Source organism: Haliaeetus albicilla, chromosome 2, assembly GCF_947461875.1.
Source record: "Haliaeetus albicilla chromosome 2, bHalAlb1.1, whole genome shotgun sequence".
Classification (NCBI taxonomy): domain Eukaryota; kingdom Metazoa; phylum Chordata; class Aves; order Accipitriformes; family Accipitridae; genus Haliaeetus; species Haliaeetus albicilla.
The window spans coordinates 17,082,969-17,096,985 of record NC_091484.1 but is presented as its reverse complement, the minus strand read 5'-3'; the positions used below and the strand labels follow the sequence as shown (position 1 = coordinate 17,096,985).

Sequence of the window (14,017 nt, the reverse complement as noted above, 5' to 3'; positions counted from 1 at the left end):
GTGGTGTTTTTGTCTTTTACTGACCCTTGATGGACTTTTTTTTTTAACCCTAAGTTGTGTGACAAGGTGGTTTTTTTAATTTATTTTGCTTATGTTGCACCTTAAAATTTCATTTGATCCCAAATATTTCTTGTATTGTGAGAATGAGTGTTCATTCCATGTCCATCTGCTCCAGCTCATGTGCTTTTATATTATAAAACTCAGGTGTTCCCTGCTGGTCAGGCTTTTTTTCTGTAGCAAAACGCCTTGGTCTGTGCAAAACCACTTTTATGAGAGCACTCCATGGAGATGATGGTACTAACAGTGTGACTGCCGGGAAGATAAAATGACTCATGTTAGCTTTGCATGGCTCTTCTTTGTCCTGTTGCCAAACTTTCAGAAGAAGCGTTAGCTAAGGTGTTAGTAGAAAACCTTAAGCAGTTAACTCCAGTGGATCTGCAGATACTTACCTCCTAGCCTTTCCATGAAGCTTAAGCAGTTGTAAATTATCTTTTTAGGTCTACCTCACACAAATGGCAAAGTATGCTAAAATCTCCCTATTCTGCTTTTTTTCTGGAAAGCAACATAGCTCTTGAGGAACTTGGATGGGTGATGGGACACCTTGCACTAACATCCTGTCCTTGCAGGTGCAGCACCTGGACGCGCTGAGTGGGGAGGACCTGCTGCTGACTGGCGAGGTGAGCTGGCGGCCGCTTGTGGAGAGCAATGCCCGCAGCATCCTCAAGCCCCTTTCCCCTGTTTACAATGATGAAGGACTCTGAGAATGCCAACGCCTGACATTTCTATCAATTTGTCAGATCAGCTTGGGAAGCAAGCCTGAAATTGAACTGAGCTGAGGCTGTGGGGTCAGGAAGGAAAATCTGCTGTTGAAAAGAAAATATTTAATTAGACACACTGTCTGTGGTGCCTCAGTAGCAAACTGGACAGCCATACTCTTCTGAATATTCACCCGCAAATAAATGCTAGTTGGTTTGAGAACCTCTGGCCTTTTTATGGCACTGAGTGATCCTTGCTGACAAATTGAAAGACCTGCCTTCTGTCTTTAGGAAACCAGATATTTTACCATGACTTAGAGTTATCTCAAGAAGACATTTCTGTCCTTTGCCTCATTTGGAGAGCTGCTACATGGAGACACAATGGTGTTCCTCTGCTCACTGACTGGTTGTGAATGCAACTCTGAGCTTTGCATATTAGATGTTAATGTATTTTAAAAGCCTGATATCAAGATGGAATGGTCCATTTTAGCTTTAGTGGAGTTAAGAATTGCTTTAACAGATTTTGAAGGGTTTTCTGTGAAAATCCTTTTTAGGAACTCTGCTCTGTTGCACAAGGATGGGATGATGCAAAGAATAATGCACGGTCCCCAGTAATCCTCTATGATTCTATCCATCTTAATGAGAATAAAGTCCAAAACTTTGCTAGGCTGTCACTAAAAGCTGCCTCAGAGTATTTGGTCTTTAGGTCTGCCTTGCTGATATTTCATACTCTTTTTAGAGTTGTGATCTAAGAATTTCTCTATGAAAAGAACATCCCTCTTTCTGTCCATGGCTCTTAATGGGACAGGACTATGCTATCCTCCATCCCCCAAAGCAGTGGTCCAGGGCTTTTTAACAAGACCTGTCAACCCCAGTGAACACTTTATGTGGCTGTGCAGACAAACACATATGCTAACATAGTAGTTATGGGAGCAAGAGCTCCACTGATTAAATCAGCTGAGGCTGTGGTGTACTGTGTAGGTGGATGGTTCACCAGGCTATTTCCAGGTCAGTGACAATAATAGTTTTCATTTCTCCCCTGTCTAAAATCCTAGTCAATAATAAATGTCAGTCTGGCTAAAATTGATGTGTATGTGTTTTCTGTGCCATGCGTGCTTGTGATAAAAATAAGCCGTATAATGTCAGGACTTACTCCTAATGAAACTGTTAAACAAAAGTTGAAGGTAATAATCCTCGATTTGTGAAATTAATCCTTAAATTGTGAATCCTTAATGTGGTGAAAGTGTGACTGTGCCTGGCTGTGACTATTCTTGCCTTTGAAGTTGCTTTCTTTGTATTGTGTGTTTTGGGGAATATTTGACATCCCTTCTCTGTATAAAGAGCAATGGGATGCAGAATATAGGCTCCCAAACACTGGCTTGCTATTTTTTTTTTTTTTTAATCTTCTCTTAGGGAACCTTCTGTGTATAAAAGAGGCATTTTGTTGTTTTTTTTCCAAGGCGAACTTCCTCAGTTTAACTTGTTATAAAATGAGTCATGTAAAGAAACCCTCTATGTGTGAGGTGTATCCCTTCTCTGTGAAAACATTACAGACCAAACAACTTGCTTGCAGTTTATTTAAGATGCTTTTGTTGAAAGCTGAGCTAAGCAGAGAAACCTCTTATGTGTGAAGTATTATACAGTGTGTGTGAGATAATAACACCTTGTAATTCATTACAGCTGGGTTGTATTTACATAAAAGAAGGCTGAGCTGTGTAGGAATTTGCTGATTAATTTATTTTTAATGAGAGTGAAGTATACCAAGTACCAAAATAAACTTTACTTTGTGTATCTTACTGCTCCTGAAATAGGTGGAAAAATTAATGATAGATATTTTGGCTCAAAGCTACATACATTAATTCATATACAAAACAGTCATTTAAACTTTAACCCCTTTCCTCCTATGTAATTTAAACCTGGATTCATGTTATCCATGCCATGGGAACACGGGACTGGGAGTATACCACCATGCAACCTGGTGCTGTACACAGGTCAGAGATTGTGTAGTGTCTGTGGTGCTGATGCTGTGAAGCTATAAAGCTAGTAGAATTCATGGGACCCTTAGTCTGGAGGTGACAATGCCTTTTGTACTCTGAATATGGGAGAGCCATGTGGTCAAAACTGAAACCTTTCCTATGTTTATGGGTAGGAGGCTCCAGAAATCATGGTGCCAGATTGTGGTCATTGGCATCTGCTTTTGCACTTTTTATTAATATGAGAATAAAGACCTATAGTCATGGCTCTCTGCTTGTTCCATGAAATGCCTTCAACCACCCTGCTGTTACAGAGCTGAGCCAGCAGTCAGGGTGTGTTTTGGACAGAAGTGTGTGGGGCCTGTTGAGAGAATAAGGCAGAAACTGTCTATGAATTAAAAGGGTAATCTGTTAGAGAGGAAAAATACACTGGAGGCTATGTAGGACAAGAGAAGACTTTGCTTCCCAGCCGTTAGTTACCTGGAGACAGGATTTGTATGTGGAATATGACCCCTCTTACTCTTGAGAGGTGCATGCCTATAGACTAGAAACATGCTATATAAGATATCTTTACAACCAGAATTTAGAGTCCTTGAGAGAGAATACATTTCCAGTAGCAAAATCTGCACCTTGCAAGCATTACAGCAGCAACGATTAGCAGTTAAAAGTGATTCCTATGTACAGTACTGCTTCAAGTGCAGCAGAACGTGGGGTTTTTAACCAAACATTGTAAAGCCCATCTTTTTCCATTTTTGAGGTTTTGCAGAGGAAATGATTGAAGGTATTTTGCTTATGGACAGTTCTTTGTTTATGCTTCTGGGTTTTTTTTTAAAGTGGTCTCAGAGCATCAGCTTGGGGACACTTACTGTATTTTAAGTGCATATATGCATGCACATTTCTTCTGTAAGGAGCCACGTTGGGCACTTTATCGTCCAACCTGATCTCCTATCTCAAATATGGAATTTGGACATCACTTATTCCAAAGAACTTGTTCCACCAACTTTCCCAGGTGTCTTAAAATCAAGAGACATGAGCCTCTAGGAAGCACTCATTATTTCAGCTAGATCTTGGCTTTCTTGTTTCTGTGAGCAGAAAAGAAGGGCTAGTGCTCAATGTCTTCCCTTCCTTCTCTGCTGCTTTGCACCAGTGTGAGAGTAGGTGCATGTTTTGCCCACAGGGTCAAACTTGGGAAGTCTCTTGCTTCAGACTGATATTCTGAGACATTTTGGATGGGGGCGGGAGTCATCTGATACCCTTCCATGCCTGCTCTGTATTTTAGGTGGTTAAATGTTATTCTGTGTCATCTCGGCTTCTGTGTTCACACTGCCTTTTGGTATTTATATCTAACGGTTTTCTTCTGCTTCTTTAAACAGCTAAAGTGCTAAGAGCACAGGCATCCTTGATGATCTCCACATTTCCTGTACTGTCCAGGTGCCTAAGCCCTGTTAAAGTGCAGTTACCACTTCCCAGATTTCTGACTCCTATCCTCACCTTCCACAAAGTGAAGTTTTTAGTCATGCTTCTGCCACACCAAGCCCTTGGGTCAGAATTGCTGCTCCTGACATAGCAGTTGGACTTAACCACTGACCTGTCTCACGTACTCTGCCTTTGGCTTGGCAAATATGGTAAGCAGAAACTGGAGACTGAATAAGAGCAAATTTTTCCACCAAAGCTTTAAATTAAATGAATGTAGAGTAGATGAAGACTAGCAAAGCCATGGGAGGGTAAGCATCAGCTGGGAGGGGATGGTGACTGGTTCTGCAAGCATGGTGCCTGTGATGTATGCCACTGCATGACACCACTTTGAGGAGCAGTGAGAGCCATACCGTACCCTGTGACCCACTGTCATTTTTCCACACTCTCCTACTTCCAAAACCCTGCAGAGGAGGTCCTCCTTCAGAAAGCAAATCTTCGTAGACCTGGTACAGTCTACTTGTAGCCTTTCTGTGGGACCAGTTTAATCCTGAGCATGTAGCAAAGGTTTTTTGCATCCCAGAGATGTGCTGAAGTACTGCTTGAGCATTTGGAGAAGCTTGCTGATCCCCTCTACAGGTATGCTGAACAATTCATTGTCCGTCTTGAGCTCCAAAATTGGACTGTGTGTGCTTTCTTCCAGGAAGATGGAAATACCAGTGTTGGAAGTCGTAAATGTTTATGTTAATACCTAGAAATTACTGAGTGTCTTTCTAACTCTTCTGCTAATAGAGTTGTGCCACAAATACAGCAGTCATCTGTTGTGGTGTTCTCCAGCTTCTCAGACCCCAGTGCAGATGTTTGGTTGTGGTCTTTGTCTAGTACATGGGTTTTTTTGGATGATGCTGGTAGCAGCTAATTTCTTAGTAGACACCCCCCTATATAGGCTCCTGCCCTCCCCATCTTAATCTTTATATTTGCCCTGCTTTGTCTGATCTCTGTTGTCTTCTTGTATAATAAACTCTAATCAAGACTTTTTTTTGCTCTTTTCTCTACAAGATACTGTGATAAACCTGTGCCCTGTTCTTTCTGCTGAACAGTGCTGCATCAGGCTTGACTGGGCCCTTAGTGTCCCAAGGCTAGATTAACACCTCTTCCAGCACTCTGGGTGATGGTACTTCTACCACTCTGCAGCATGCTTTAGGGAGCAATATCTCCATCTTTTGGGGATATTGTGTTTGCACAACCTGGCCCTCAGTGCTGTCTTGTCTTTTCCTGAAGGTCTGAGAAGACAAGGAGAGGGCAGAGCAGCCTAGGGAAGTTGGCAAGGACCCAGGAAAGACCCTGAGGCTCGACATGAGTAGGTGGTAGGCTCTGCGGCTTAGACAATTGTACTGTGCTTGTGAAGTATCCACCTCTCTTCTCTGCCTGCAAAGGGAGTATCACCCACTGGTGCTGTGAGCTGCCTGGCCTCCTGCACTATGATGGGCCAGTTGCGTATTAATAGTCTTATGATCCTTCCCAGACTCCTCTGGTGAGCTCTTTTTACCGCTGCCCTTTCTTCAGGTGTTTAGGGCTGTCCTATGCATCCTACATGTGTTCTTTCTGAAGTTGCTGAACACGTTGAGGGAGTACTTGTTTTGCTTACAGTCATTCAACCTGCTTAACAGCTTGCTCTGCTCATTTGTGGGACAGAAGAGACATTTGGGCCTCATCCTTCCACTGGGAATGCGGAGCAGGAGCTCACGTGAGCATGATTCCACCTTCTGCTGTTGTGTTGCAGTGGCTTCTCCAGATGTGTTGTGCTGGGAGCAGCCAGGGAGTTTAGATCAAGTGGCAACAGAGCTGCTTGAGGGACCTGGGGCAGACTAGTGTAACCAATTTCCTGCATGCAAGTGCAGGAACCAGAAATGTCTACTGTCCTATTCTTACTGTCTTGTGCAGATGTGTTCACATAGGAGGACCCTGCAACGTGTTGCTGAGACTGGATCCTGTTGGTGTTGGCGTACTACTGCAGCTCTCCAGGAGGTAAGAGCTGCTTCATGCTTATTTAGTAAGCAAGGAGTCTTGCACATGCAAAGCCTTCATTAATGATTATGTCACTGACTAAAAGAATGAGCTGGGCTCATTCGTTCCTCATCCCACCTGCCAGCCTCCTGGGCTGCTCCACATCCTGCCAAAGCCAGGCATATTAGGAGGATTTGCTCATTGTCCCACATCCTTCCCTTCATGCCCTCTTCCTGCTGGTAACTAGACTCACTGATGTTACAATGCCCAACTCTGTTTCTGTGTATTTCCTTTGGAAGGGGAGAAGGAAGAGGTGTCTGGAAGTGCTGTTTCACACATTAAGTACAGGGCAGCAGCCTTAGGGAAGAGGCACACTGTGGTCCTTCTCATGACAGCTGTGAATCGGCACCCTGAGCAGCTCAGGGCTGGACCTTGAAGGGCCACCAGAGTGACTCCATGGCCACACATTGGCTTCCCTACATGGCACATGGGTGGTAGGGATCTCAGAGCAGCAACTGGAAAGAACCTATATGCTGGGTACATCACTGAGCAGGGAGCCAGCAGAGGAGGTAGGGTTGTCTATCTTCCCTGCCATCACTAGTGGTTAGATCATTTGGCCTATAGCTGGTAACTGGTGTCCAGTGCCCTCCTTCAGCTGAGTGTGTGCAAAGCTGTCTCTCCCCTGATTTGGAAGAGTCTTAACATACAAATGGAAAATTGAAACAAGGAATTCATGTGCTGCCACTGTGTTTAGAAGAATGATTCTGTAATGCTATGGTCAGGAACCTCAGACAAAAAACTGGGACACTTGACTTTGCACTGCTCTGTCTGTGACTTCAGTGCTGACACAGATCTCAGTGCGGTAAATAAAATTTGGACTTTTCTCCTCTAGCTGTGCTTGCTGTTTACATCTGGCCAGTGAATTCTGCACAGTGGAACATTGCTATGCAGATGCTTTCCAGGAATGCCTATAGATAAGTGTGTTTGAGCACCGTGGTATTTTGTGGTGGAAGATGTAGATTTTGGTCTTAAATAGAGGGTGGAAAAAAGCAAATCTGGCTTCTCATGTTCCTGGATGAGCGCTCTCTGGGAACTGTACTATCGTGAAACAAGTTGGCAGACTCTCTTCCATTTGTGCTTGAAGAGAAAGCAGCAGGTACATTTTGTGGAAAGCCCAGGCAACGTGTTCATGTTTGGTGAGATCCGAGAACATCTGCAGTGGGACACAAGAATGAAGTTTTGCCTTATGCTTGGATCCTGACTGAGCTCAGGTAGCAGCCAGAGTATAGCTGCCTAGAGACATTGACTTGGAAGTGGGACTTGGTGTGTGTGTTTAGCCACAGGGAATTTTCCCCTTGTCTTTCTCTGGTGATTGCAGAAGGTGTGTAGAAAACATCTCCAGATAAGATCCTTCCTTTTAGCTGGCAAAAATTGGCTTATGTGATTCCCATGTCCTGTGTTGGCCAATCAGTCTGTGGAGCGCCAGTTATAGACATTTATCTCTTCACCAGACAGCAGGGACAGGATACCTCTCATTTAATTTTGGATGTCTGCATGGTAAACCTCTGTCACTGACTGGCAGCCAGAGCTCTCCTGCTCAGTGGAGAGAGATAAGCACTTTCACAGCACATTTCATCTGACCTCTGCTGCAGGGTGAGGTAACTGGCTCCCGAGAAATCTCTGCCTCTCCCCACCAAAATTGAAGAAGCCCAGCCTGACAAGCTTGGCTGGAGATGTTTACATTGTATGTGCTTTCATGTGCTGAGGTCCATGAGAAATTACTGGAGGAAGAGTAGATCGTTACCAAACACCAGCTGGAAACAGTAGAAATCCCTTTACAGAATCAGCAGCTGTTGTTTATCTAGCAGAAAACACACATTCGATGACTTTTTTAAAATTCATGCTCTCTTCAGCTCTTTAGGAAGGCTGATGTTACCCTTCTTTTATGTTATCACCAAGGTGACATTATCACCCTGGCAAAGCAGCTTCAGAAAAAGGCCCATCATGTTATAGCCCCTTCCCTTTGTTTTTTTTCCCCAAACTTCCTTACATTGTGTTTGGCTCTTCACCTCACATTTTAAGTAAATGTTATTCTTTAAGCTGCTCTAACACTTATTTACACCTGTGTCGTGGTTTAACCCCAGCCAGCAACTAGGCACCATGCAGCCGCTCACTTGCTCCCCCCCACCCAGTGGGATGGGGGAGAAAATCGGGAAAAGAAGTAAAACTCCTGGGTTGAGATAAGAACGGTTTAATAGAACAGAAAAGAAGAAACTAATAATGATAACACTAATAAAATGACAACAGTAATAATAAAAGGATTGGAATGTACAAATGATGCACAGTGCAATTGCTCACCACCTGCTGACTGACACCCAGCTAGTCCCCTCCCCCGCTCCCCCAGTTTATATACGAGATGTGACATCACATGGTATGGAATACTCCGTTGGCCACTTTGGGTCAGCTGCCCTGGTTGTGTCCTGTGCCAGCTTCTTGTGCCCCTCCAGCTTTCTCGCTGGCTGGGCATGAGAAGCTGAAAAATCCTTGACTTTAGACTAAACACTACTTAGCAACAACTGAAAACATCAGTGTTATCAACATTGTTCACATACTGAACTCAAAACATAGCACTGTACTAGGTACTAGGAAGACAATTAACTCTATCCCAGCTGAAACCAGGACACCTGTAACACTTCTATGCCAGCAGCTTTATTTTAATTTTGTCCCATATCTGTTGTCTATGGCTGCTAACTCTGCACCTGCTTGCTGCATTGCAGCACAGCTCTGGCAGGCAACTTAAATTTTCGATTAAATATACCTTTGCTTCTGTTCTTATAGTTTGCACAGTCCTGGTAAGAGTTCATTCTGACTTCAGGGATCTAAAGACTAGACAGCTTAATCTAAACTAATCATCCCATTCCAGCTGTAGTCCTTGGAGAGAGAGAGACCCTTGGGGACATGATTCATCCCAGCTGGCTTAGAACTTAGTGTATGAATGTGCTGGTTCACACTTAGGCATGGCTGTCTCTCTCCATTGACTGTAGCCTGGTGATTATTAGAAAGCAGACATTTAGCTTTTAGACCATTTAGCCTGGATGAATTTAATCTACAGGGTTTTGTAACTTGTAGATAAAAGGCTAGCTGATGAGATCAACTATCCAGCCAGTTCTTCATTCTCTGCTTAGCCTCTGTGGGGTTCAGTAGCTCCAGGGTAAGTGAGCTGAATGGGGTGGAGGGGTTCGGCATTGCAGTCTCAGGGCTCCTGTGTGCCTCCTGCACAATTTTTCATCTACTGCATTGTGTTCTGGGTGGTGCATTCCTAACACAGCTTTTTAAATCACATATTAATGTCTGCCTGTATTGTTTCTCCAAAAATAGCTCTGTGATGCTTTTGGGAAGCTGGAGTTAACTAATCCCAAAATACACAGCATGTGGACAGTATCATCATTCACATAGCACCAGACTCCTAAGTTTGAATGTCCCTTCCTTGAAGGATTTCCAGGGAGATGCTAAAAGACCACAAGAGCTATTGCTCTTGTAACCTGTGGTATCTAATGACATGAGCTGTGCTAAGATTCCAGTTGTGCTTCATACAAACACTGTGACCCTGTGATACCAAAAGAGATGGTGTTTTGGCTTCTCTGACGGGTGCCAGCCTAGCAGACAGAGCCTGAGCTCCCAGGAAATGGTAAGGAGAAGCATTAGCAATGGTTCAGGGATGAATAAGTTTCTTGGCCGAGTCTGATTACCTATTTGGGATATTTGTATTTCATTATAACTGACACTGAGAAGCATGTTTGATTTGGAACAAATTTCAAGCAGGAACAAGTTTCAGCATCTGCATTTCCACTGTGAGCACAATGAGGGAGAAAACAGGTTAGAGCCTGCTTGGCCAAGGGTGGGGACCTCTCGGTAGGGGAGGCCAGTACATGAATCATTTAAAAGGAAAGGGAAGGAGCAGCTTGAAGAGCTGATCTTCCTCCCCTTGCAAAAGGGATACTCCAAGCACTAAGTATCAGGTGTGTCTGAGGAAGCCAAGTGAGGGAGCTGGGGAAAGCCAGCTCCTCCCCCAGAGTGGGAGGCTGTACCTGGTGATTAACTCCCAAGCGGAGGAGTGGAGCTCATGCTGAGTCCTGAAGGAACCTGTTGGGAGGAGCTGAGGAGTGCAAGAGGGCCAGAAAAGACCTGGAGTCAGACAGAGGGCTAATACAGCTGGAAAGGCACTTCTTAGCATCAACAGCTCTGGTCATGTTCAACTACCTAGCAGTAGAGGTGAGACCCCAGTTCCACCGCAGCTATGGGGGCCAGCAAGGGGTGTCTGGGCCACTGAGGAGCCGCCTAGAGCAGCTGAAGAAGCCGTGGTGGAGGGAGCCCACCCCACTGGTGCTCCAGCACAGTGAAACAGCCAGGCTTGCCATAGATGCCTTTCTTGAGCAGGGGGAACACGGCTACCTGAGTGCCATCGCTGAGGAACGGGAGCTGCCTTTTCTTTCCATCCTGGACATGGAATATATGAGCCATCAGAGGAACCAAAGCTTTCCAGATGCCAGTGCAACGAAAGACAAAGAGGCTGACCCTGGTGATGTGGACACTGGAGACAGGTTCTCCCTGAGCTCTGAATTAACATCTGGCACCTACTTCCCACTCATGTCTGATGTGCACCCTCCAGAGCTGGAGCTGGGGTGGCCAGGGACACCGTTCCTCACAGTGTCTGGCCAGACTCAAGCCACTGTGATTTTCCAAAGAAATAAAGCTAACAGCATTAAGGATTTGCTCCGGTCTCTGATCAGCCGGGCACGGATGGTATGTATAGAGCTGTCCCTTGAGTGGGTCTTGTGCCACAGCACCAGAGTCCTGGTGGCTGGTCCCACAACTGTACACCATACGCTCCAAGCTGTTGCTGCTCTCTAGATGTCTGCCATGCTGTGATTGCTTTTTCTCTAGCAGATTTGTAACTGTTCCTGCTCCTTTCCTTTCCTGTAATTTCTTTCCACCTGGGATTTCATATCATACAGGTAGTGCCCTTTAAGGCACCCTCCGTCTGTATTTGTGGGTATGCAGACCACAGTACCAAAGCCTGGAGCGAGTGAGTGGTGGGGCGTGCCGCATTAATGCTTAGCTGTCCTCAGCCGGCCCTTCTGCCCTCTGCCAGGGAGCCTGCATGGCCAGGGCTTTTCTCGACCCCTGGCCATCATGTTAAGCAGGACAAGAGGATACCACTGGTGAGTTGCTGTGGGAGAACATAGGACCTGAGTAAGCTTGTGGGACTGAAAATCCCTGCCTGTGGTTTGAAGTAGGTTAGAATACATCATCGTATCTCCTAGACTTGATGTCTGTGCCTCTCTGAGGATGAGTGAGATCAGCCTGTTTTGCCCCATCGCACAGTTTCTGCTGGGTAGAGATTGCCAACCCTCGGATGTAATAAAAACTGGACGACTACAATACTTGCCTACCAAGCACAATTTACTCACTAAATTATGCTCCTTCTTGTTTCTTTTTACTTTGCCACTATACTGTGTACTAAAGCAGCAGCTTGGACAACTGTATCTCAGACACATTTTCAGCTTTTATTGTCTTTGTCCTCTTTATGGTTCTCTTCATCTGTTCCATGTTAGTTTTCTTTTGTAGTATTTCATTTCAATAGCATGGCGATACTGAGTAAACTTTTAGTGCAAAGTTCACTTTTAACCAGTCAGCTTCTAGGCAATTTCTCTTATCGCTCCAGTAGTTTCTTATTTAACTTTACAGTCACTCCTTAAATTCATGCCTAGTGCAGAAAGCAGGAGATAAAGAATTGTTAATTCTGGACTTCAGCTGTGTCAAGAACACAAGCTGTTTCCAGGCAGACTGAGCTGAAGTATTACCTTCTATCACCATCTGCAGAGTTAAGCAAAATTGTGTTCTCCCAGGCAGATGAAATTGGGTCCATGCAGCAGTTCTGATTGCTGTGCAGCATCGTAACATTATCAAAGAACCACATATAATTGAAATTTGGGTGTGATATGAGATAAATGGGGATCTTTTTTTCTTTTGTCCAAAAGAAGACCGTTTTGCCACATAAGCTACTGCTCAGTTGTAAGCAGCCATTGCTTAATGCATGAACTTCTATTGCACCTTTGTAGGCAAATATGGGAAGTTTTCTTCAGGAAGTGACAAAAAGCTTTGTTTGTCCTGGCAGGCAGCTGCTTTATGATATCTTAAATGATCTGAAAAGTCCTGTGACACTTACTGCATCCTTTTCATTAATGGGGATTAAGACATAGTCATGGCAGAATGCACAAAGTAAATGCCTACCAAGAAATGTCCCCTTGTCACTTAGCACATGTCCCAGATCTCTGATGATATTATGATCCTTTAAACCACATGAAAGACATCTTGGTGCTTTCTCAGTTCACAGGAACTTCTCTATTGCTGCAGGGAGGTTGCCCAGGCAGTAGGTGCTTTATTATACTTTAAGTACATTTTGAGCTTTTTACTTTTTTTGCTTGGCTTGAAAAAGCACTGACAATCTTCAGCTCTTCATGTTCAAGCTAGGGATTTTCACGCAGTGTTTTGACTTGCGTGAAACTTGAGAATGAGTTTTCAACTATCTTATTGTTTTATTACTGGTGTTTTACTGGCTTCTGGGTTAGCAGCTCTGGCCAGTGCTTCCCATGATTAACTCAATGATTGATGGCAGTTCCAGCTCATTCACAACCCCAGTTACACATCTTTAAGTAGTTAATGAGTCATTTTGCTCATCAAACCATCCAAAAGGAAGTTACCTGTATGTCTTTTAATGACAAAAAAGCAACCCAGAGGTAAAAGCATCTTTTGCTTGAAGTGCCAGTAGCAACTGTGCAGAGAACTGCTTGCTTTTTTTGCTTTTCAACTGCTGTTTCTGCATTTCAAATATTTTCTCCACTAGGCTTTAAGCTCTTGTCACATATTGCTCCTTTAGAGTTGTTTCTCCTCCTGTGTCCTTACAACTAACATAGAAAGGGAATACAGCTGGTGGGATGTGGGAAGGATGTTGAGATCCCTGAACGCTTTTCCTGGGTCCTGTAGACAGGAAGGCATGTGTCTTGAAATGTTTGCTGTTTTCTCCTGTACAGTCATACAGAACAACATCAGCTGACATATTTTGCAACAGTGTATTTGTACTGACGAATCGGCAAAAAGGGCATTTGTTTTATTGGTATCTTTTGCTGGTGCGGTTTGTCTTTCTACTTTGCTGTATTTAACCAGCTGTCTTTGAAGATGTATTTTCAGATTTGAGCTTTTCTCTTTGCAGGCATAAGAAGATGCAGCACAACCACACCTTAGCCTTCATTTGATAATGCTATTAGAATTTTATTTTCATTGGATGAGCTCCAATCTGTTTTGAACTGTCCACGCTTCTTCTTTTGCCCCTCTTGTACAACTCTGACACTGGCTGCACGCTTGCATTTAGGTGCGATTATAGAAGGGTCCCTGATGGTCCCCCAGAGAAGCAATGTATCACTTCAAATGGCAACACTATGGTAATGACCAAACCCACGCTGCTATTGGCAAATACCAGTAAAACCAGCTGTGCTGGTTAGAAACCAGACAGATGGCAACCCCAGTGGGGTGCTGGTAAGTGCTGTAATTCCCAGTGATGACTGCAGTAATTGCTGAACTGTGAGTTTCCAGAAGTGGATTTAGAAATGTCGTGATTTAACCCTACAATGGCAAGGTGTGAATTTTCTAGAGCCTGTGGGGCAGCTGTGTCTTTGCAATGTCCTGACCTGCCAAGGCTGTGCCATGGGCTTGGAGGCCATGATCAGCGTGGTGAGGAACAGGGATGCTCTGAGCCAGCCCCAGCCTTGCAGCTCCCACCACTGAAACCAAGGAGGCTGGAGGCACTGG

At 44.4% G+C, this 14,017-nt stretch overlaps 2 protein-coding genes across 3 annotated transcripts in view; both read left to right on the top strand.

Moving 5' to 3' along the window:
- UQCC1 (ubiquinol-cytochrome c reductase complex assembly factor 1) overlaps positions 1–2,563 on the top strand; it is a 51,728-nt gene extending 49,165 nt beyond the window's left edge. For both annotated transcript variants that reach the window (XM_069807852.1, XM_069807843.1), the window contains one exon: positions 627–2,563. In XM_069807852.1, the coding sequence (XP_069663953.1) occupies positions 627–761 (135 nt within the window). In that variant the 3' untranslated portion in view covers positions 762–2,563. The remainder of the gene's footprint in view (positions 1–626) is intronic.
- A 7,675-nt stretch (positions 2,564–10,238) lies between these two features.
- The window catches only part of FAM83C (family with sequence similarity 83 member C), a 28,329-nt gene continuing 24,550 nt past the window's right edge, over positions 10,239–14,017 (top strand). The window contains exon 1 of the mRNA XM_069807775.1: positions 10,239–10,951. Coding sequence (XP_069663876.1) covers positions 10,397–10,951 — 555 coding nt within the window. The 5' untranslated portion in view covers positions 10,239–10,396. The remainder of the gene's footprint in view (positions 10,952–14,017) is intronic.